The 23,967-nt window shown below is 46.1% G+C and overlaps 1 protein-coding gene across 10 annotated transcripts in view; it reads right to left on the bottom strand.

Moving 5' to 3' along the window:
• The window catches only part of RARS1 (arginyl-tRNA synthetase 1), a 40,956-nt gene that overhangs the window by 4,427 nt on the left and 12,562 nt on the right, over nt 1-23,967 (bottom strand). For all 10 annotated transcript variants that reach the window (XM_030574091.1, XM_030574093.1, XM_030574094.1 and 7 more), the window contains 9 exons: nt 20,942-21,053; nt 19,689-19,789; nt 9,599-9,720; nt 9,199-9,319; nt 8,738-8,867; nt 7,746-7,850; nt 6,158-6,336; nt 5,027-5,136; nt 869-974 (listed from right to left, as the gene is read on the bottom strand). In XM_030574091.1, the coding sequence (XP_030429951.1) occupies nt 869-974; nt 5,027-5,136; nt 6,158-6,336; nt 7,746-7,850; nt 8,738-8,867; nt 9,199-9,319; nt 9,599-9,720; nt 19,689-19,789; nt 20,942-21,053 (1,086 nt within the window). The remainder of the gene's footprint in view (nt 1-868; nt 975-5,026; nt 5,137-6,157; nt 6,337-7,745; nt 7,851-8,737; nt 8,868-9,198; nt 9,320-9,598; nt 9,721-19,688; nt 19,790-20,941; nt 21,054-23,967) is intronic.

Here is a 23,967-nt window from a genome sequence, read left to right as displayed (position 1 = left end):
CCTCACCTAACTAACCTCCCCCACCTATTGCTGGCAAGAGAATTTCTGTCTCAAACAACAGGATCAAGTCCTGGAGTTGCTTATCAACATCAACTGCCCGTCTGCTGGCTCTGCCTCTCTTACTCATCTCACACCCTGCCCCTTTCTAAACCTTGCTCATATCTCACCCATCCTAATTTATTCTCCTGGATCCAACTGTGCAATAAATATTCCAAAGGGAAAAAGCTGACAGCAGCGAATGCAGAGTACCTAGTGTACACATGTGGACCCTCTTACTGTGCACAGTAAGGGAGCCTTGTTGCATAGTAGCTTAAGGTATTTGAGAAATGCATTAAGCTAAACTGCCCGAGGGCATTCAGCATGTCCCCACAGGGAGTAAATGCAGAGTAGCTAGTGGCTTTCAATTCACACCTTAGCTTCCTGCCCACTAACTTCCCCTTCACCATGCAGACAAGCCCCCAGACACTGCATGTTTCAAAACTACAAGGTCCAGCCACTGCTGAGGCTTTGCCTGCAGTGCAATCTTGACAGCTCAAATGAGCTATGATTAACCCAGAATTGCACTAAATCCATTAGGAATTAGCATCAGTGTCTTCTCCACAGTACAGGGAAATTTAAGAGCTTCAGAGGAGGAGAGCCTCTCCTACTGGTGTCAAGAACAATTCCAGGCCCTAGAACAGAGCTGCTTGCTAATCACAACATGCAGTAGAATGGTAACACTGAAAATAAGTCAAGTGAGCAATGTGATAGAGGGGAAAGTCTTGCTCTGTATATATTCTCCTTGGACCCATTATACAGAAGCAGCCAGTACATGATGAAACTCACTACATACTTGTTTCCAAGAAGGAAAGTAAGCCATCACAATTACCTTGTCACGCTCTTTGTCCTTCAGTTTGTCCATTGATCGTTTCAGCCCCTCTTCCAGTAGCTCAATGAGCCGCACTGTTTCCCCTGAACGAGTTTTGAACTTTTTTCTGAAAGCACATAGACAAAAATCCTGCCTGGCTCAACAGAAACCCCTCCGGTCACAATCATCACTATATACAAGCTCCTGCAGAATTAAATCTTACAATTACTTGAGTGGCCCACATTTCTCAATAGTCCAGTAGAGTCAGCTGCACATTCCAATAGTCTCCACCCCTGAGTTAAATGTATAAAACAGGCATCAAACTGGTGCATCTATAAGGGCGGATGGGAACTGTAATAAAACTAATTGGAGAAAAGAAGGTTTACAATTGGCTGGTCAGGGTGTCAGTCATATGTGTAGGACAGTTTTACTGTACCATCAGAGCAACAACAATTGTCAGGAAAACAGCTCAAAATATTTCCCCCTATTTTAATAATGAAAAGCAATAGCAAGGAGACAGCCTGTGGACTCTCAGCTACATCTAGCTCTTGCAGAATGCATAGGTCTGATTGCAGTATCACCTACAAGAAGCAAGAGGAGCTTGAGATGGAGTACTAAGTATCTGACCTAGAGACGGGCATTGGGATCCCTTTCAATATCCATGCAGCCAAGGGAGATGGGAGAGGTGAAGGAGAAACGAAAACCATCCCTTCACCAACCAGAAAGAGGGAGACAGAGAACATAACTTAGAATGGAGTCGCACCGACCCACAGTATAACACTTGAACATGCTATGCGATATGTTCCTTGTGACACAGAGTCACAATACTGCAGTGTGAAGCTGTGAAAAACAGACATGGAATTTCAAGCCATACTGGAATTAGTTTGTGATTCTTGTGGGCCACATATGCCCACATATGCAGTATGGGGCATGGGTCACTTGCTGGTGGATTCTCTGCAGCTTGAGGTCTTCCGACCACAATTTAAAGACTTCAATAACTCAGGCATAGGTTAGGGGTTTGTTATAGAAGTGGATGGGTAGGGTTCTGTGGCCTGCTTTGTGAAAGGGGTCGGACTAGATGATCACATTGGTCCCTTCTGACCCTAGAATCTATGAATCTATATACTTCTATTTGTAGCAAAAGGATAAAACAGGATTGTAAAAAAATGCTGAACTAGTTATATATCCCCTTCACAGAGAGAATTCTACAGGACAATTCTGTGGTTAAGGTGTTCCCAATTACCAAAACAGAAACACAAGCTATCAACACATTTGCTATGGAGTAGACAGAATAATTTTGTCAAACAATATGCAATCTAAACCCACAATCTAGGCAGTATGATTGAGCCAGGGTAATATATAAAATATTGCTCTTATGGAAAATAAATTCAGATTTCTTATTTTGCAGTTATTTTACCAACGAATAATGAAACATTGGTCTGCAATGTTAATTTAGACATACATTAACTTCATTTACAAGAAATCTGTTTTTTTTTTTAAGATAGAATTTTCTCAAATGAAAACAGGGCAGAGGTAGTTGGTTTGGGATGGAAAGAGGTGGCTTTAAAAAAAAAACACCCCAGAAACTTGATCTGCTTAGATTCCAGAAAAATTATTCACTTTTACAGAATAGTAACAGAATATATGGAAAGACAGTCATTAATAAGTGAACTTTATTGCTTCATTATTTTAGATGTCAACATGTAAAGCAAATTTTCAAAGTGCAAGTACTTGTGTGATATTTGCATTTTCATAGAATATCAGGGTTGGAAGGGACCTCAGGAGGTCATCTAGTCCAACTCCCTGCTCAAAGCAGGACCAATTCCCAACTAAATCATCCCAGCCAGGGCTTTGTCAAGACTGACCTTAAAAACCTCTAAGGAAGGAGATTCCATCACCTCCCTAGGTAACCCATTCCAGTGCTTCACCACCCTCCTAGTGAAAAAGTTTTTTCTAATATCCAACCTAAACTTCCCTCACTGTTACCTGAGACCATTACTCCTTGTTCTGTCATCTGGTACCACTGAAAACAGTCTAGATCCATCCTCTTTGGAACCCCCTTTCAGATAGTTGAAAGCAGCTATCAAATCCTCCCTCATTCTTCTCTTCTGCAAACTAAACAATCCCAGTTCCCTCAGCCTCTCCTCATAAGTCATGTGCTTCAGCCCCCTAATCATTTTTGTTGCCCTCCGCTGGACTCTTTCCAATTTTTCCACATCCTTCTTGTAATGTGGGGCTCAAAACTGGACATAGTACTCCAGAGGAGGCCTCACCAATGTCGAATAGAGGGGAATGATCACATCCCTCGATCTGCTGGCAATGTCCCTACTTATACTGCCCAAAATGCCAATTAGCCTTCTTGGCTCACATCCAGCTTCTCGTCCACTGTAACTCCTAGGTCCTTTTCTGCAGAACTGCTTCCTAGCCATTCGATCCCTAAGTCTGTAACAGTGAATGGGATTCTTCCGTCCTAAGTGCAGGACTCTGCACTTGTCCTTGTTGGACCTCATCAGGTTTCTTCTGGCCCAATTCTCTAATTTGTCTAGGTCCTTCTGTATCCTATCCCTACCCTCCAGTGTATCTACCACTCCTCCCAGTTTAGTGACATCTGCAAACTTGCTGAGAGTGCAGTCCACGCTATCCTCCAGATCATTAATGAAGATATTGAACAAAACAGGCCCCAGGATCGACCCTTGGGGTCTTGAAACCGGTTACCAACTAGACATGGAGCCACATATCACTACTCGTTGAGACTGATGATCTAGCCAGCTTCCTATCCACCTTACAGTCCATTCATCCAGCCCATACTACTTTAACTTGCTGGCAAGAATACTGTGGGAGACAGTATCAAAAGCTTTGCTAAGGTAAAGGAATAACAACACATCCACTGCTTTCTCCTCATCCACAGACCCAGTTATCTCCTCATAGAAGGCAATTAGGTTAGTCAGGCATGACTTGCCCTTGGTGAATCCATGCTGACTGTTCCTGATCACTTTCCTCTTCTCTAAGTGCTTCAGAATTGATTCCTTGAGGACTTGCTCCACGATTTTTCCAGGGACTAAGGTGAGACTGACTGGCTTATAGTTCCCCGGATCCTTCTCCTCCTCTTTTTTAAAGATGGGCACTACATTAGCCTTTTTCCAGTCATCCGGGACCTCCCCTGATCCTCATGAGTTTTCAAAGATAATGGCCAATGGCTCTGCAATCACATCTGCCAACTCCTTTAGCACCCTCGGATGCCGTTCATTCGGCCCCATGGACTTGTGCTCGTCCAGTTTTTCTAAATAGTCCCTAGCCACTTCTTTCTCTACAGGGGGTTGGTCACCTCCTCCCCATACTGTGCTGCCCAGTGCAGTAGTCTGAGACCTTGTTTGTGAAGACAGAGGCAAAAAAAGCATTGAGTACATTAGCTTTTTCTACATCCTCTGTCACTAGGTTGCCTCCCTCATTCAGAAAAGGGCCACACTTTCCATGACTTTTTTCTTGTTGCTAACATACCTGAAGAAACCCTTCTTGTTACTCTTAACATCTCTTGCTAGCTGCAACTCCAAGTGTGATTTGGCCTTCCTGATTTCACTCCTCCATGCCTGAGCAATAGTGTTACTCCTCCCTGGTCATCTGTCCAATCTTCCGCTTCTTGTAAGCTTCTTTTTTTGTGTTTAAGACCAGCAAGGAGTTCACTGTTAAGCCAAGCTGGTCACCTGCCATATTTACTATTCTTTCTATACATTAGGATGTTTTTTTCCTGCAACCTCAATAAGGATTCTTTAAAATACAGCCAGCTCTCCTGGAGTCCTTTCCCTCTCATGTTATTCTCCTGGGAATCCTGCCTATCAGTTCCCTGAGGGAGTCAAAGGCTGCTTTTCTGAAGTCCAGGGTCCGTATTCTGCTGCTCTCCTTTCCTCCTTGTGTCAGGATCCTGAACTCGATCATCTCATGGTCACTGCCTCCCAGGTTCCCATCCACTTTTGCTTCCCCTACTAATTCTTCCTGGTTTGTTAGGTCCTCATACAAGAATATGTCTCAAACATTTCAGAGTCTACTGGAATCTGACCCTGAAAACTGCAATATGATCTGACCTCTTTTCTTTTTGTGTTGTCTGACGCTGAGACAGCCTGACAGAGTATAATCACAGCATCCATTAAATGTACCACGAAATGGGCGATTCATTTAACTTACTTATCTTCTCCCAGAACCACTCCAAATGCAGCATGGACTACTCTGGTCACGGCAGGGTCATACCAGCCAATCATCTGACCTGCTGCGAATACTGTCTGCAGGTGCACTGACTGCAAAGGAATAAGAAAATAAAAAGCAGTTGTCAGGTGCATTTTCCAATTGTCTTTTTCCCATTAAGAGTCTGGTATAAATACTGTAAAATGCTTTTGTACCAAGAGTGCTATTACAAGGAAAAAGAAAGCTTCCCTTAACTGATCAGCTTTAGACTCATTGCACAGGACACTTGTAATGATGAACCACTACTGTCATCAGTTTCTACAGACTATTCTGATTTTCAGAAAGTATCAATGCCTGATACTTTTAAAGATCCCTCCTCAATTCTCAATATAAGAGAGTGTGACAAGTACATCACCACTGCCTGCATTTTACAGTTCCCATTTAAGTGAATGTAAATGCTGGTGAAAGGTACTCCATGGACAGCTCTGAAGACTCCACAGATAAGGCAATGCATGAGCAGTGACAGTGCAGATTTATCACTCTCTCCAGCCATTCAGATTCAGCACTGACCTAGATGTGCAGATGGTTTAGTTTCCCCGAATGTTAAATCCTTGGGCTCTGCTGAGATCGTCATGAGTTTAAACTGTGGTGGCGAATTCTGTGATTGGCTCACAGTCCCAGGGCCGTTCAGAGGATTCAGGGGGCCCAGGGCAAAGCAGGAGAGCTGCAGCGCTTGTACTCACCCGGCGGCGGTCCGGGTCTTCGGCGGCATTTCGGCAGCAGGGGGCCCTTCAGTCGCTCCGTGTCTTCAGCAGCAGTGAAGGGCCCTCCGCCACCGAAATGCCGCCGAAGACCCAGAGTGACTGAAGGGTCCCCTACCGCCCAAGACCTGGACCGCTGCCAGCCCAGGGATCGCAGGGCCCCTGCGGGGCCTAGGGCAAATTGCCCCACTTGCCCCTCAGCTCTGGACGGCCCAGCACAGCCCAGCAGGAACTGGATGGTAACTATCAAATAATTTCACATAAGGGCCAATAAATAATCATCATGTCATAACACCTTCTTAGCCCCTGTCCTCTAGGCTAGAGCAGTATCTAGTGACTGACTGAACAACAAAGCAGAGGTCTGGGTACTCACCTGTCCACTATCCACTACATAAACAATGATATCAGCCTTTTCCTCAAATAGCCTTTGCTTAAGAGCAGCTAAGTCAGATGTATCATATGTGAAACCTCCATCTGACTTCATGATTGTTAAAGGAACAGAGCCTCCTGGGACAAACACAATCTTCCGCCCGTCATCCATCTGTACAAATCCTAGGGAAAGACGTCATTTGAAGGTAAGCATTCAGGAGAGATTTGAAGAAATATGCACGTTTTTAGATGCTACATGTAAAAAGTGATAATACTCTGAAGCAATGTTTCCCAAACTTGGGATGCCGCTCGTGTAGGGAAAGCCCCTGGCGGGCCAGGCTGGTTTGTTTACCTGCAACGTCCACAGGTTCAGCTGATTGCGGCTCTCACCGGCCACAGTTCGCTGCTCCAGGCCAATGGGAGCTGCTGAAAGCAGTGTGGGCTGAGGCCAGTGGGAGCCGCGATCGGCCGAAGCTGCGGACGCAGCAGGTAAACAAACCAGCCTGGCCCGCCAGGGGCTTTCCCTACACAAGTGACGTCCAAGTTTGGGAAACACTGCTCTAAAGCTTGTGAAAACCAGTTGCTCCTATCTATTCACATTCTTGAAAGACAACTCTACCTATTTTGTGCAGATCACATTAAATGCTTGATTCCTTAAAAAACAAACACACACCACCAATCATAATTTGCAAAGAGAGCATAGATTTATACAAACCTAGTTTTGCTGGTGAAATGACAGGCTATTATTAAGAGAGTTCTAGCTTGATTTTAAAACCATTGTAAGTTGGTATCCTGATGTACTAGTGCAACAGTGAAGAGGGCGTTTGGGAAGTGAGAGATTTGAAAGGAAAAAAAACACCCCAAAAGAGGCAGCATGTGGAAACCAACTGCAATCAATAACACAGTGGTTTTCAAAAGCGACCTATAAGTGTGGCGAGCTGGCGCCTATGGATGGACAGAGATTAAGTATTGCTAAGACCAGGGAGAAATCGGTGAAGGCAATCTTTAGGAGAGGGGGCCTGTAAATTATTTGTGCCCCATTTTCTCTCATGACAATAATAAAGTCGATGGGAATTGAGTGCGTCCATCACTTCACAATGGTTTTTGTGTCACAGGACCCCAACCTGGCCAGAATAGGCTCTCGGAAGTTTTACTACGGAAAGAATTTCCCCCACTGATTAGGGCCAATCTAAGGTGCCGGTGCATCTCGATGTTAAAGTGTTACTTGACTAGCTTAACTGTACCGAACATAAATATGTGTAATGTCACATTCTAGCTCCTGGTAATTCCTGATATAAATCCAACACACTCCTAATGCATTTTTGCATCAGGGCCCCAAATTCCCAGACCTTTCTGAACAACAAAAACAAGAGTAATAGCCTGCGTCACTCAGCAGGACAGCATTTTCTAGTCAAAAATATACTGGAGGGAAAGGACAAGAGAGGATGAAAGGCAGTGTCTAATCTGGGGAACATCAATCTTGAAAGTGTCTCTAAACAAACTAGTAGAAATTAGCTCTCTCTCAAACTGAAAAAAAAAAAGTGTTGACTGAACAATCGTTGATTTTTTGACAATGTTAAGGAACATGTTACCTCTATCTTCAAATTCTTGCACAATATCTTTCATCTTGTCTTGGTAGTATGATTCCCCTCTCTCTATTAGTTTAACGTCCAAGCAGTCATAGATTTTTTGGAACTCTGAATAGAGAAAACAGAGAGAACTATAAAAAAAATTACACACACAAGATTTTGACTGATTGTGTTTAAGACTCGAAGCAAATAGGCCCTTTAAAATATGGCTTAAATGAGAGGAAAGATGATCCTGAGGCTAAGCCTTTAGCCTGGGAACCAAGAGATCTGGGTTCAGTTCCAGCTCTCTTGCAATCTGTGACCATGGGCATGTCACCTGTTTTCTGTGCCTCACGTCCCATCTGTAAAATGGAGTTACTGTACTTCCTTACCTCAGGGGGGTGAGGCTGAATTCATCAGTGACTGGGAAGTACTCAGATACTAAGGCAATATTGCAAAACCTTCAATTTCTGAGCCAGACTGGACAGAATGCCATATTACAGAGGTAAGCAACATTTAATAAAAAAAACCGGCCACAGCAAACACTTCAACAAGTTGTCAGAAAGAGATGAAGGGTTTCTCTCTGTCTGCTTCTGAAACACAGGTCATTAAACAGAGGTGCAGGAAAGAATGAAGGTCAGACATTTTGTTTGGAAATGATCAATTGTTACTAATATTAGATATTTGTTAAGCATCAATCAGCATTAATACACTCTACATTGGTGCTAATGTCATTGGTGCTAAGTCTTCAAAACCACTTTTCCGGACAGTATTAAGGGCAAGACTCATAAACCTGTTTGGGGAAGATCCTAGGATTTTCAAGTGCGGCTGTATTCATTTTAAGTGAATTCTGCATCCTGCTCTGATACGTATAGTGGAGTTCTATGGCGCAAACCTTCCTCAGCCATATTGCTCCTTTTTATCCTAACGAATAACTTGTGTCTCAGATCAACATAAAACGATCCACTTAAAACAAACAGTGGTTTAAAGAAAGAGGCACTAATTTTAACTGTTACCTTTCCGAGATACATCACAAATCAGTTTCCATGCTTTAATGAAGTCTGGACTTTTGCTCTGTAGTAGCACCACACACTGATAGGCTCGCTTCTTAAATTCTTCCTCTGTGTCAAATCGCCGTTTGGATTCCTAGGTTAAAAACCATACGTAAGAAAAAGTCTTTTCTCTCCTATGCAAATCAGTATTTATGACACTTTAAAGCAATTTTTTATTTAGTGGAAGGAAAGCAGTGTGGCTTAATGGACAGGGTGACAAATTACTTTTATTAAACCAGTATACAATTCCTGAGACCAGATACCTGTATTTCATAAACTACAATAAGAAATTCTTTACTTCTTTAACAAACCCAGTTATAATTCACTTTGTTTCAACTATGTTATACTGATAATTCACAACAGTTCTGAATTATTGCTTCGCTTAAAAGTAAGAGGAGAACAAGTGGACATATTAGCTAAAATACCTTGTAAAAAGCTTGGAGATCCCCAATGGGGGGTGAAACAGTCAGGAAATCTGGAAATTTATCTTGGAGGTGAGCAATGAGCATTCCAAACTGGGTGCCCCAATCTCCTAAATGGTTTAACCTGGACAACAATTAGAGAGTGCAAAACAAAATTATGCATCATACAAGAAAGCAGAACTAAAACAGGCTGAACATTGTTGGCGAGGGAAGGGTGATTAGAGCTTTTCAGTCACATGGCTTGCTGGGGGTAATACCGAACTGTGCTTCTACACTCACAGTATTAGTTACGATGCATTTTTAAGTTATACCAAGGGTGGCTAGAACATACAGCCAGGCATCATTGGTGCACTTGTACAAATCGAGATGAACAAACTTGTGTCCCAAGTCCAGCACTGCTCACCTCAGAACATCATAGCCCACAAACTCAAACAGACGGCACATGCTGTCTCCAATAATAGTCGAGCGCAGGTGACCAACATGCATCTCTTTGGCAATGTTAGGGGAAGAGAAGTCAACCACCACCTTGGACAGGGCAACAAATGAAGAGGGAGAAACATTATTAAATGCCGCACTGTATGACATCCTGCTCTCAGGGTGAGATTTTCAAAGTTGTGGATACGTGCCTCATGGATACGCGCAGTCATCATGACTGCATACACAAGTGATGTATTTGCATGTGGCAAATGGCCAATTACAACTGGCCATTTGGGCAAGCTCAATTTTCTGCATGCGTATAACTGCAGACATTTTACAGTTTGGTGCTGATTTGAAAATCTGGCTCTAAATGTCTAGAACTCTTCTGACTACATCATATTTTTGCCTATGAAAATTATCTGCATCCCTACTTACACTCTACAAACAAATCTTTAGTAACTAAAAAAAGACGGTTACTCACCTTTGTAACTGTTGTTCTTCGAGATGTGTTGCTCACATCCATTCCAGTTAGGTGTGCGCGCCGCGCGTGCACGTTCGTCGGAAACTTTTTACCCTAGCAACTCCAGTGGGCCGGCAGGTCGCCCCCTGGAGTGGCGCCGCCATGGCGCCCAATATATATCCCTGCCGGCCCGCCCGCTCCTCAGTTCCTTCTTGCCGGCTACTCCGACAGTGGGGAAGGAGGGCGGGTGTGGAATGGATGTGAGCAACACATCTCGAAGAACAACAGTTACAAAGGTGAGTAACCGTCTTTTCTTCTTCGAGTGATTGCTCACATCCATTCCAGTTAGGTGACTCCCAAGCCATACCTAGGCGGTGGGGTCGGAGTGAGAAGTCGCGGCACGGAGCACTGCAGTTCCGAAGGCCGCATCCTCTCTCGACTGCTGTACCAGGGCGTAGTGGGAAGCAAAGGTGTGGACCGATGACCAGGTCGCTGCCCGACAGATTTCCTGGATGGGCACACGGGCAAGGAAAGCCAGCGACGACGCCTGCGCCCTGGTAGAATGCGCAGTCACACGGCCCGTAGGGACATGGGCCAAGTCATAACAGGTCCTGATACAGGACGTAACCCACGAGGATAACCTCTGGGAGGAGATAGGAAGCCCTTTCATACGGTCCGCTACCGCCACGAAAAGCTGGGGGGATTTGCGGAAGGGTTTGGTCCTCTCTATGTAGAACGCGAGAGCTCTACGGACATCCAGCGAGTGGAGCTGCTGCTCCTGCCTGAGGAGTGAGGTTTTGGGAAAAAAACCGGGAGGAAAATCTCTTGGTTGACGTGGAAGGCTGAGACCACCTTGGGTAGAAAGGCAGGGTGTGGTCTAAGCTGTACCTTGTCTTTGTGGAAGACCGTATATGGGGGGTCTACCACAAGGGCTCGGAGTTCCGACACCCGTCTAGCTGAGGTGATAGCTACTAGAAAGGCAGCCTTCCAAGAGAGGTAAAGCAGGGAGCAAGTAGCTAACGGCTCAAAGGGGGGCCCCATGAGCCGGGACAACACCAGGTTAAGATCCCAGGTTGGAGCAGGGGGACGGACGTTAGGGAATAACCGTTCCAGCCCTTTAAGAAATCTCGACACCGTCGGGTGAGAAAAAACGGAGCGACCGTCCGCACCCGGGTGAAAGGTGGAGATAGCTGCCAGATGGACTCGCAACGACGATAAGGCCAGACCACGTTCTTTGAGGGACCAAACATAGTCTAAGATTTCGGATACCGAAACTTCCATAGGGCGGAGATTTCTCTCTACGCACCAACAGGAGAAGCGTTTCCATTTTGCCGAATATGTGGCTCTTGTGGACGGTTTCCTGCTGCTCAAGAGCACCTCTCTCACAGGCGTGGAGCAGCGCAGCTCGGAACCAGTTAGCCACACAGGAGCCACGCCGCTAGGTGCAGCGACTGCAGGTCTGGGTGACAGAGAGACCCGTGGTCCTGGGTAATCAGGTCCGGATGAAGGGGCAGGGGAACTGGTTCGGCTACGGCCAAGTCTAGCAGCATGGTGTACCAGTGCTGTCTGGGCCATGCCGGGGCCACCATGATCACACGAGCCCTGTCTCTGCGCACCTTCAGGAGGACCTTGTGAACCAGAGGGAACGGAGGAAACGCATAGTACAGGTGGGTCGACCACTGGATGAGGAAGGCATCCGCTATCGACCCCGGCTCCCTGCCCTGAAAGGAGCAGAACGCTTGGCACTTCCTGTTCCCCTTGGACGCAAAGAGGTCCACCCGGGGATAACCCCACCTCCGGAAAATGGAGAGAGCGACGTCCGGGCGAAGGGACCACTCGTGTGACAGGAAGGATCTGCTCAATCGATCCGCCAGCGTGTTCCGTACTCCGGGAAGGAAGGAAGCCCTGAGGTGAATGGAGTGGGCTACGCAAAAGTCCCAGAGTCGTATCGCCTCGAGGCACAGGGAGGAGGACCTGGTGCCGCCCTGCTTGTTGATATAATACATGGTCGTCGTGTTGTCCGTGAACACGGCTACACAACGACCCTGAAGCTGATGACAAAACGTTTGGCAAGCAAGGCGGACCGCTCTCAACTCCCTCATGTTGATGTGTAGCCCCACCTCCTCCTGGGACCATAGGCCCTGCGTCCGCAGGGTCCCTAGGTGGGCCCCCCAGCCTAGATCTGAGGCATCCGTTGTCAGGGATACCGAGGGCTGAGACGGGTGAAAGGGAAGACCCGCACACAATACGGACTGGTCCAACCACCAGCCGAGGGAATCTAAGACCTTCTGTGGGACTGTGATTAACATGTCTAACGGTTGCCTTGGCCTGTAATGACTGATAAGCCACAGCTGGAGAGGCCTCATGCGGAGCCGAGCGTAGTCGGTCACAAAAGTGCACGCCGCCATGTGGCCTAACAGGGTTAGACATGTCCTCACTGACGTCAACGGGGCTGACCGCAAGCGTTGAACGATCGCCGCCATGGTCTGGAACCGCTGCCGAGGCAGCGAGGCCCTGCCCACAGTGGCGTCCAGGACGGCCCCGATAAATTCCACCTTCTGAGTGGGCCTCAGGGTGGACTTGTCTGTGTTTATCAAGAGGCCCAGACTCGCAAACATGCCGGTGATCACGCGGACATGGCTGTTCACCTGCTGTTCCGACGTGCCCCGAATCAACCAATCGTCCAGATAAGGGAACACGTGGACACGGTTGCGCCGAAGATGCGCCACGACAACTGCCATGCATTTTGTAAACACCCTCGGGGCCGTGGACAGGCCAAACGGGAGGACCGCAAATTGATAATGACGAGCCCCCACAACGAAGCGGAGGAAGCGTCTGTGGCGTGGCCAAATGGCAACGTGGAAATACGCGTCCTGCATGTCGAGGGCGGCGTACCAGTCTCCCGGATCCAGGGATGGAATAATGGTCCCCAGGGATACCATGCGGAACTTCAACTTCACGAGGTATTTGTTGAGCTCTCGCAGGTCGAGGATAGGCCTGAGGCCCCCCTTGGCCTTGGGGATCAGAAAATAGCGGGAATAAAACCCCTTGCCTTTCTCGTTTTCGGGAACCGCCTCTATAGCTCCTTTGCTGAGGAGCGACTGCACCTCCTGCCGAAGGAATTGCTCGTGAGAGGGGTCCCTGAAGAGGGACGAGGAAGGAGGGCGGGAAGGAGGAAACGAAACAAACTGCAGGCGGTACCCCGTCTGCACCACGCTTAAGACCCAGCGGTCCGATGTTATTTGGGACCACGCCGGGAGGAAAAACGAAAGGCGGTTGGAAAACGGGGGGGAAGGATCCATAGGGGAAACTGTTACTGCGCCCTCGAGCGCACCTTCAAAATGAAGGCTTAGGACCAGGCGGGGGTTTTGAGGAGCCTTGGTTCTGCCCCCCTTGGTTCCCCGACTGCCTGCGCCTCCCGTTCCTGCCGCGGCGCCTGTAAAGGTCCTGCCGCTGGCGGAACTGGGAAAACGGCCTGCGTTGTTGTTGTTGTTGTTGTTGCGGCCGGAAAGGTCTACGCTGCGTCACGGGAGTGTGCATCCCGAGGGACCGCATAACGACTCGGTTGTCTTTCAGACTCTTGAGTCTGGGGTCTGTTTTGTCAGAAAATAGGCCCTGGCCTTCGAAAGGAAGGTCTTGTATAGTATGCTGGAGTTCCGGCGGAAGGCCGGAAACCTGCAGCCAGGAGATGCGACGCATCGTAACTCCTGACGCAAGGGTACGGGCAGCCGAGTCCGCAGCGTCCAAGGAGGCTTGCAAGGCCGTGCGTGCGACCTTCTTGCCTTCGTCCAAGATGGCCGTGAACTCTTGGCGAGCATCCTGTGGCAGCAGCTCCTTAAATTTGTCCACTGCCACCCAGGAATCAAAGGCATATCTGCTCAGCAGGGCCTGCTGGTTGGAGACCCTGAGCTGCAGCGCCCCAGCCGAATACACCTTACGGCCAAGGAGGTCCATCCGCCTGGCCTCTCTGGACTTGGGGGCCGGAGCCTCCTGGCCGTGACGCTCCCTATCGTTCACCGATTGCACTACCAGTGAACCGGGAGTGGGGTGAACATGTAGATATTCATAGCCCCTAGAAGGGGCCATGTACTTTCTCTCGACTCCTTTCGCTGTCGGAGGGATGGAGGCCGGGGACTGCCAGATAGTATTGGCATTGGCCTGGATGGTCCGTATAAAGGGCAGGGCGACCCTGGTGGGAGCATCCGAAGAGAGGATGGTAACAATTGGGTCCTCTATCTCCGAGACCTCCTCTGCCTGCAGATTCAGGTTTTGGGCCAATCGCCTGAGGAGGTCCTGGTGCGCCCTAAGATCCAGCGGGGGGGGACTGCTGGAGGAGGTACCCGCCACCGCCTCATCCGCGGAGGAGGATGATGAGACCCCAGGCACAATAGTGTCCAACTGAGGGTCTTCCTCAGCCCTCGCCTCTGTCTCCGGAGCCACAGCGGAGTCCTGCTGTTTGGACCCTTCGTCCCCTTCCGGGGAGGGAGGGGGGCGAGACAAGGAGGCTTCAGGGGCCCTACGCTCCGCAGTCGCCGGCCTAGCAGGGAGCTGCTGGGGGCCCTGGGCCTGATGGTACGCCCAGGGTGTCCAGAATCCCCACTGTTGTGGGCCTTGGTCCTGCAGCGGCGGATCAGCAAACAGCGCCGCCTGCCGGTCGGTGCCCAGCGCATAGCCACTGTCCGCCTGGGAGGATACGGACGGCTGCCTCGAGGGCCACGGTGGGGCCGACCCTGGATAGTACGGGTCTGCGCGGGCCGGCACGGAGGATCGTCTCGGTGCCGGGGACCGGTGCCGGGAGTCATATCGGTGCCGGGATCGGGACCGGGACCGGGATCTGTCACGGTGCCGGGCGCCGCTTCGGTGCCGGGCGCCGCTTCGGTGCCGGGACCTACTACCAGCTCGGTGCCGGGAGATCGACCGGGACCGGGACCTGCCACCAGCTCGGTGCCGGGAGGTCGAGCGAGACCGGGACCGGGACCGGGACCTGCCACCAGCTCGGTGCCGGGAGGTCGACCGGTGCGGCGAGTAGCGTCGGGACCTGCTCCTGGAGTCGCGGTGCCGGTGTCGACTGGAGCCTGACCGCGACCGTCTCGATGCCGACCGGTGCCGCGAGTGCGACCGGTACCGGTGAGGGGAGCGGTGCCGGGACTGCGAGCGGCGTCGGGATCTGGAGCGCCCAAGACGTCGGGACCTGGATGGCGAACGACTGTCTGTGGGCGGTGCCGACATCATGGGCTTGCCTCTGGACGCGACCCGCACCGGAGGTACCGGGGGTGGCAGCCGAGTAGGCTCCGTCAGGGCAATAAGGTCCCGAGCCGAGGCGAAGGTCTCCGGTGTGGATGGGACCACTATCTCAACCCCAGATCTCATGGGGGAGCTCGGCGGCACCGGACTCAACGGACCCGCCGGGCCCGGAGTCAACGGTGCTGACGGTGCCGGCGGCGCCGCGGCCGATGTCGAGGCCGGGCGCTCTAGCCGGGTCTGCCTGGCCGGAGTATTAGACTTCGACGGCCTTGGCTCTGGCTCCAGTGCCGGAGAGGGTCGGTGCCGAGGAGTCTTCTCGGTGCCGGAGCGATCCGGTGCCGGTGCCGATACCACGGCCTGCGAAGCCGTCGGGTCAAGTGCCGCCTCCATCCGGAGAGTTCGGAGCCTTTGATCCCTCTCCTTCTTTGTCCTCGGCTTAAAGGCCTTACAGATGCGGCACTTGTCAGATCTGTGCGATTCCCCGAGGCACTTCAGGCACGCTTCGTGGGGATCGCTGGTAGGCATGGGCTTCTTGCAGGCCGCACACTGTTTGAAGCCCGGCGAACCAGGCATGAGCCCGGTGCCGGGTGCCGGGAAGGGCTAAGCCCCCGGCGAAGAAGTACTTTACAACTAATTAACTTAACTATCAACTTAACAAACTATTTAACGACTGTAATGGAACTAGAGAATAACAATAGATAACGATAGATAACTAGGAGAGCTAGGGACGTGGAGGACAGCTATGCCGCGCTCCACAGTTCCAACGACCGACACGGCGGTAAGAAGGAACTGAGGAGCGGGCGGGCCAGCAGGGATATATATTGGGCGCCATGGCGGCGCCACTCCAGGGGGCGACCTGCCGGCCCACTGGAGTTGCTAGGGTAAAAAGTTTCCGACGAACGTGCACGCGCGGCGCGCACACCTAACTGGAATGGATGTGAGCAATCACTCGAAGAAGAATAAATGTTCCTCCTTTACACAGCATAGGATAGATTTTAAAAAATAGAATAACCACCTAATGACCTGGCACGTCAAACTCTAAATGTGGCTTTTAGCTCCAAACTCCAGCAAACAATTCAGAGCAAAACACACCCTTTTTAGGCCCAATCCTGAAAATCAGATCCATTGGCACAGACCCCTGTACCCCCAGGAAGCTTATACAATGCTATGTAAAAGAGGATCATTTAAGAAACAAGAAGGATGTACAGAGATTTTATACATATATTGCATATAAAAACTACGTTAAAAGAAAATTATTAATGTTGCAAAGTCAAGTACTCAGAAATCAGGAAATACTAGGTTTGAGGTCAGACTCAGTGTGCATTCACATTACGACACAGATTTTAATTACATAATGACTGGAGCTGTCAAGCAATTAAGAATTTAATTGCGATTAATCGCACTGTTAAACAATAATAAAATAGCATTTATTTAATTATTAGATGTTTTCTACACTTTCAAATACATTGATTTTAATTACAACAGAGAATACAAAGTGTACAGTGCTCACTTTATATTTATTTTTATTACAAACATTTGCATTGTAAAAAACAAAAGTAGTAGTATTTTTCAATTCACCTAATACAAGTACTGTAGTGCAATCTCTATCATGAAAGTTGAACTTATAAACGTAAACTTATGTACAAAAAAAACTGCATTAAAAAACAAAACAATGTAAAAAACTTTAGTACCTACATATCCACTCAGTCCGACTTCTTGTTCGGCCAATCGCTCAGATAAACAAGTTTGTTTACATTTACGGGAGATAAGGCTGCTCACTTCTTAATTACAATGTCACCTGAAAGTGAGAAAAGGCATTGTAGCTGGCATCACAAGACACGAATCTTCATTTGGCACATAAGTATGTTTCTTGATGCTTCAACCACCATTCCAGAGAACATGCGTCCATGCTGATGATGGGTTCTGCTCATTAACGATCCAAAGTAGTGCAGACTGACGCATGTTCATTTTCATCATCTGAGTCAGATGCCACCAGCAGAAGGTTGATTTTCTTTTTTGTGGTGTGGGTTCTGTAGTTTCCGCATCAGAGTGTTGCTCTTTTAAGACTTCTCAAAGCATGCTCCACACCTCGTCCCTCTCAGATTTTGGAAGGCACTTCGGATTCTTAAATCTTGGGTCGACTGCTGTAGCTATCTTTAGAAATTGCACATTGGTAACTTTGCATTTTGTAAAATTTGCAGTAAAAGTGTTTTCAAAACGAACAACAACATGTGCTGGGTCATCATCCGAGACTGCCATAACATGAACTATATGGCAGAATGTGGGTAAAACAGAACAAGAGTCATACAATTCTCCCCCAAGGAGTTCAGTCACAAATTTAATTAACAATTTTTTTTTAAACGAGTGTCATCAGCATGGAAGCATGTCCTCTGGAACGATGGCCAAAGCATGAAGAGCATATGAAACTTTAGCACCTCTGGCACATAAATATCTTGCAATGACAGCTACAACAGTGCCATGTGAATGTCTGTTCTCACTTTCAGGTTAAATTGTAATTAAGAAGTGGGCAGCATTATCTCCTGTAAATGTAAACAAACTTGTTTGTTTTAGAGATTGGCTGGACAAGTAGGACTGAGTGCACTTGTAGGCTTTAAAGTTTTACATTGTTAAAGTTTTAATTGTTTTGTTTTTGACTGCAGTTATGTAATAAAAAACACATTTGTAAGTTGCACCTTCATGATAAAGAGATTGCACTACTTTACTTGTATGAGGTGAATTGAAAAATACAATTTCTTTTGTTTATCATTTTTTCAGTGCAAATATTTGTAATAAAAATAATATAAAGTAAATACTGTACATTTCGTATTCTGAGCGGTAATTGAAATTGATGTATCTGAAAATGTAGAAAAACATCCAAAATATTTAATAAATTTTAATTGTTTAACATGTGTTAAACATATTGTTTAACAGTGCAATTAATCATGGTGGGGTTTTTTTTTTTTTTGAGTTAAGCATGTGAGTTAACTGCAATTAATCAACAGCCCTAATTATGACATACAGGATCCCTGCTTCATTCAGTGCACAGGATGGATGGTGCTCATTTAATGAGAAGCTATTCAATATTTTGTTTTCTCATCGTTCAACGTGTGACCCTATGCCTTATCTGTTGCACATTAGTCAAACCAACTGTAATTTCCTCATGGGATTTTCGATGATGCCTATCCCAATAGCATTTGAGTGCTTCACAAACAATTTTCACCACACCCATGTGCAAGGAGGGGATATTATTCCCATTTTACAGATGGAGAATTGAGGCATAGAGAGATTAAGATTAAAAGTTTCCACTAATTTTGAGTGCCCAATTAGGACGTGACATTTCAGCACACACAACATTATACAAAACTTTATATATTCAAAGCACAGCTCCCACTGAATTTATTTTTAGCTGAGAGTGCTTGGCACTTCTGCAAATCAGACCCAGGGTCTCATTCCAGGCACTCAGAAAATAAAGAACATGCATTAGTGCCCACCTGTGAAAAGTCTGATACAAATGAATTTCCTAGCATCATAACTACAACCCTGGAACAGGCCGGGATAGAATCCAGTTCTCAGGGCAGCATTCAATTGCACAGGCAACCTTAATTCTGGCATTTCTTCACTTCTGAATACTTGACTTTGCAACCTTAATAACCTTCTTTTAACAGTTTTTGAGTGTGGAGTTTCCTAGATTTTCAAAGCAGCAAACTGAATAAACAAGAAATTCCATCATATGGCATCATACTGACATCCACATGAGTCATGAGCAGGACCGAAATCTTTAGATGCGCTGCACAGACCTCTCCCACCTGAGCTGAGTAACTGACAGCAACAGCATGCTGACGTCCTCTGTGTGGACCACACGAGAAGGGGATGAGACATACACTTTGCTCATGGCCTGTACAGATACTTGCTGACAGAAAAGGAATAGTGAGATTCAGGAATCTCGGGTTTCATTGCAGGCTCTGAAGGGAGAGTGCTCAAGTGGACACAAGTTCTTCTGTCCATTCCTCCCAAGCTTGACTCCTTCTGCTCCCTCTCACCTGTCCCTCTCCTGTCTCTTCCCCACCCATGTCCCATTCCCCTTAACAACCCAGTCTCCACTCCTCAGACTTTTTGTCCACATCTCCTTGCCAAGTCAGTCTAAGTCTCCCCCGCTGCCCCAACAGCTGCAAACTGACTAACCCCAAAGTGCCCACAGTTAAACTAGTAATAACCTGTGTATTTGTGGTTGGAATGTTTGTTAAAAGCTTCATTATAAGCTCAGTAAGAAAGTACACGCATACCAAGCAAACTCAAGGTCAGAACCATTCATCAGCACTTGCTATTGGACTGAAAGCAGTACTGAGACTTTAATGAAAGTTTACTAGCACACCTTTTTCCTGTTTTCCATAGCCGGCGGTTGAACTCCATTCACCAGTAAACTGCTCAGTTGTCTGGACACAAAATCCTTTCTCAAGTGGACATTAATAAAACCTTTAGAGGAAAAACAATGGTTGTTGGTGCTGTAAAAGTATCCTTGAAAGCCATTTAATTTTGTTTAGTACTAAAGTTCACAATTCCCTAGATACAAGGAAAATACAGTATTTAAAACTAACTTCAGAACATCTTAATGAACTTTTTGTTTATGTAATAGGAAAAAAACCATGATCACACTCTGAAAAAAGAGAGTTAATTTACTAGGTTATGAGAGACTGTTTTCCACAAACAAATTGCTATTAAGCAAAGAAGTCTAAACTATACATATGAAATGCTACACGATCTGCTAAGTATATAACCTTTTTTGGGGTTTCTGTAATCAAGAGCGAACCCAAGAGTGAAATATTTGACAAAAAACGTATCTTGGGGTGTTTTGCAAACACATCTTGCAAACACTTGTATACCTAAGTGACATTACTCACAGATGTCCCAATGAGTTATCCTGTAGGCACTTATGCACATGAGGCTTTACTGTAAGTGCCATCACTTCCCATATATTTAAAACCACGGTGTCACATTTAGAAAAATTCAGATTTGCAGAACATTTGGGCACTACTTTGATTTTACTGAGTTGCAGCGCTAACAGAGATTCTCTTCCCCATCCATCTGCAAAATACTTCCTTTTATTTAGTGCTTATGAATGGGGTCAGAGTGAGTGCCAAGGAGACAGAAGTCTTCCACTTCCTTCAGAGCATGAGCAGTACTAGTGTCATACTTTCCACATTGCTCTGCCATTGTGCCTTAGCTCTGAGCTGGAACGATCTCCTTTGAGGACAAGAAGATAGCTTGGTTTGGGTTCCAGGCCCAATCATTTTCTCCCAAGAGTGCTAATTTTGGTGGTGATTTTGTACTATGGACAAACCTAGAAGCCTATAGGGTGGAATCCTGATCCCAGTAAAGCCAATGGAAAAATTCCCATTGACCTCCCTGGGACCAGGATTTCACCCATGGATTCTAATGCAAGTGCTAGTAAACAGATTTTATGCTGCCAAGTTAATCAGGCAAAACTGAATGTAATTCAAATGTTAATTCTATTTTTTAGCTCTATAAATAATCAAACTAGATTTTGTCTCCTTTACTGCCACTTGGCAGAACAGCTGCAACATCAAATTTAAATGTTGGGAAGGTACAACAATAGAGTCACCATACCAGGACCAGCGATTTCAACCTTCTCAATGTATTCATTTTCAGGAATATATCTGGAAATGTTTTCAGCAATTTCTCTTGGGCTCACTTTCTGTTCGCTGGTTTTGGGAAGCATCTGAAACATAATGAAAGGATTCAGTACAGTCCTGATGGAAAATAAAATATGAGTTGATACTACACTGAGACCAACTAAATTCTTCTCTTCTAATAATCTCTGTGGAATATTAAGAACTTAGATCTGTAAGCATGTTATGCATGGCATTCCCATGGGTGTTAATAGGAGTGCTATATGCAAAGCCCTGCCAAGATCTGGTCCTAAAACCTGTGGAATTTGGTACCGCCTTAAGATGTCCTGGTGGTATTACACTTCATAACATAGAAAAGTGCAAAGAAAAATTTAACTGCAACATATGTAACTAGCTAGTTTCAAATACTGTCTTTGCTCATCATGCACACCAGAGGTCTAAATATAACCAGTTTTTACTCTGCTCAAGACTGAGTATCCAGGCCTCACTAGCATATCATATGCTATGTGAACCCACTGCACCCCCAGAAAATCTGCATGGTTGCTTTTGAAAATTCCACTAAGCACTAATCATCATCATGGGAAATCTCAATGGAACATGGCCTTCTTGCAATCAAGAGACACTCGGATTGATCTCTGGCAAGGTGCTTAAAGTGATCTGATTGTATATTCAGTTTATGTTCGTCACTGGCAATCTTGTTGTGCCATCAAAACTTTTGGCACCCATGTGATCGCTGACACGCATGCTTTGGAATTCATTGGTCTTCCATTCTTATATGTCCATACCAAGAAAGCTACTGAAACTGAACTAGTGCTGGAGGTGGCAGTTGTTGGGTTGGCGGCGATTACTCTAATTTCTGATCTTATCCTCTCACCGTACACAGAGCAGCTGACAGAAAGAGGCAAAAATGACCAATGAAACCTTGCAAAAGGGCTATTCTGGAAGCCTACATGTAGGTGGCAAACGTAAAACATTTTTGTTCTCAGGTCACCCCGATTAAGCCCTCTGGCAATCTGGGCCTTTTCTAGGCTACGTTTTTGTTTGTTATCGAGTTAGCCAACTTAATTTGAAGCACCACTCAGCATCTAGTGAATACCTTTCAAATCATGCTAGCTGGTCTTGGCCGTAACCTAAGCTTCTTCCAGGCTAGCTCATGTGGTTTGAACTGTGCCTACACGAGGCGTGGAAAGCTGTTTCAAGTCATGTTCACCAATTGAATTTAAAACAAAAACAAAAGCGTCTTCTTTTCTAATTCAGTCAACCCTGGGTGCAGCCAAAACTAGATCTGAAAATCCCCACAGTACCCAGCGCCTGATGAGGGGCTCAGTTGACTATTTGCACCTGCCCAAGCATTAAAAAAGGTGATGACTGTGTGTAGAATTGCCCCTTTCTGCTTCTTCCTCACTTCTGCAAGAACCGAAAGGGAAAAACAGCTTTAATATCACTTAAAAATATCAGTGACTAATTCCCTCACATCATGACCAAATCTGGGGGGATTTTCTAACCATTCAAGTGCACGTGAGGTCACTGTACTGCCTTGGCAGGCCCTGGGTGAAAACAAAAGGATGCTGAAGTGTTCTGAGTGACTTTGGTTGGAGTGAAGGGGAGTAATATTTAGAACCCGGGAGGGCAGCCATGCCTGGTGCATACAGCATCATACAGCAGTGACTTTGAAAATCCCATTAGCTGGATGCTCAGTCTGGAAAGCAGATTTTTAAAAAGTAAACAGTGTCCACATTGTCCCTTATAATTCTCCCTTGTTGTCCAAAAACTGGGCATATCGGTCCTTCGCGGTGCACCAAAACTTCATACAAATCTTCAAAATTTACTTTACAAAATGTAATGAAGATCAGATTTTAAAACAAACATTCCCCTGCCCAATTTTGAACTCAGACATTACAACAGAGTGCTAACCATGTCCTAGTGTCTGAGAGCCAAAATGTGAAACTGACCAGGAAAAAAACAAGTGAGAAGAATCATATGAAAAATAACTATGCAATATAAACAGGGATGGGCAAATCAGAATTTTAAAATGTTCACTTTTGGTAACCGAAAGTGTTATTTTTAACAAAGTGAAGGAAGTGTATTGGTTTTATTTTTATTATAATTTTTAACTTGACAGTGAATCTGTAAAAGTTATCTCAGAGAAATAACTATATAAGACTGAGCTGGGCTGCCATTAAGTATTGCAAATGACGTTCTGTGAATCACAATCAGGCAGATCTGTCGTCTTGCATTAGGACTACAGTAAGGAGAACTGTGCAATGAAATATCTATGAGCTTAGCAAATTTGTTGTAAAATAGCATTTTTTTCCATTAAACTTTATACGGGGTGGGGGAAGTTATTGAATCTTACAAGTTACCCTTTAAGAGGGCCCTGATATTTAAAATTGTATTGAGGACCTGACATTCTGTGAGATAAATCAATTCATTGAACAAACTATGCATTCACGCTGTGTGAAATCTGCCATAAAAATGTGTTTCATGGAGTTTGATTTTCTTCGGTCATTCTGTGGTGTTTTCAAAATATCTATCACCTTGCGAGGTAAGCACCATTTCACATCAAGGCCATAAGATCTATTATTTTCTCAGCAATTTGGATTCCAGACACTTGGATGTTTATATTGTTAACTTCCAGTCCACCATGAAATGTGACAGCTTAACAAGTTTCAGTTTCAGATATAATGCAGCACTATATGATTCATTTGATCCTACTATCAACACAATATGGCCTGAGTAAAGCTTGAGAATAGGCAAGGAAAATATCCTCTCTTTTCAGCAGCAATAACTTTAATCAATGGCTCTATCAAGGGATAAGCTGCCAAAACAGGGGAAATAAATATTGAGCCAACGATTACAGGTGATGGTATCCAAGTCTTTATGAAGGCAATAATCCATATATCTGTTACTCTAGCAGTGCTTCTGGCTGAAACTGCAGTTACAATATGCTAATGAACTCCCAATAAAACAAAACACATTTGTGATGGCGGTTTCCGCATTGGC

Source organism: Gopherus evgoodei, chromosome 8 (genome assembly GCF_007399415.2).
Source record: "Gopherus evgoodei ecotype Sinaloan lineage chromosome 8, rGopEvg1_v1.p, whole genome shotgun sequence".
Classification (NCBI taxonomy): Eukaryota; Metazoa; Chordata; order Testudines; family Testudinidae; genus Gopherus; species Gopherus evgoodei.
The sequence above is the reverse complement of the archived record's forward strand: the minus strand, read 5'-3'. Positions and strand labels throughout refer to the sequence as shown.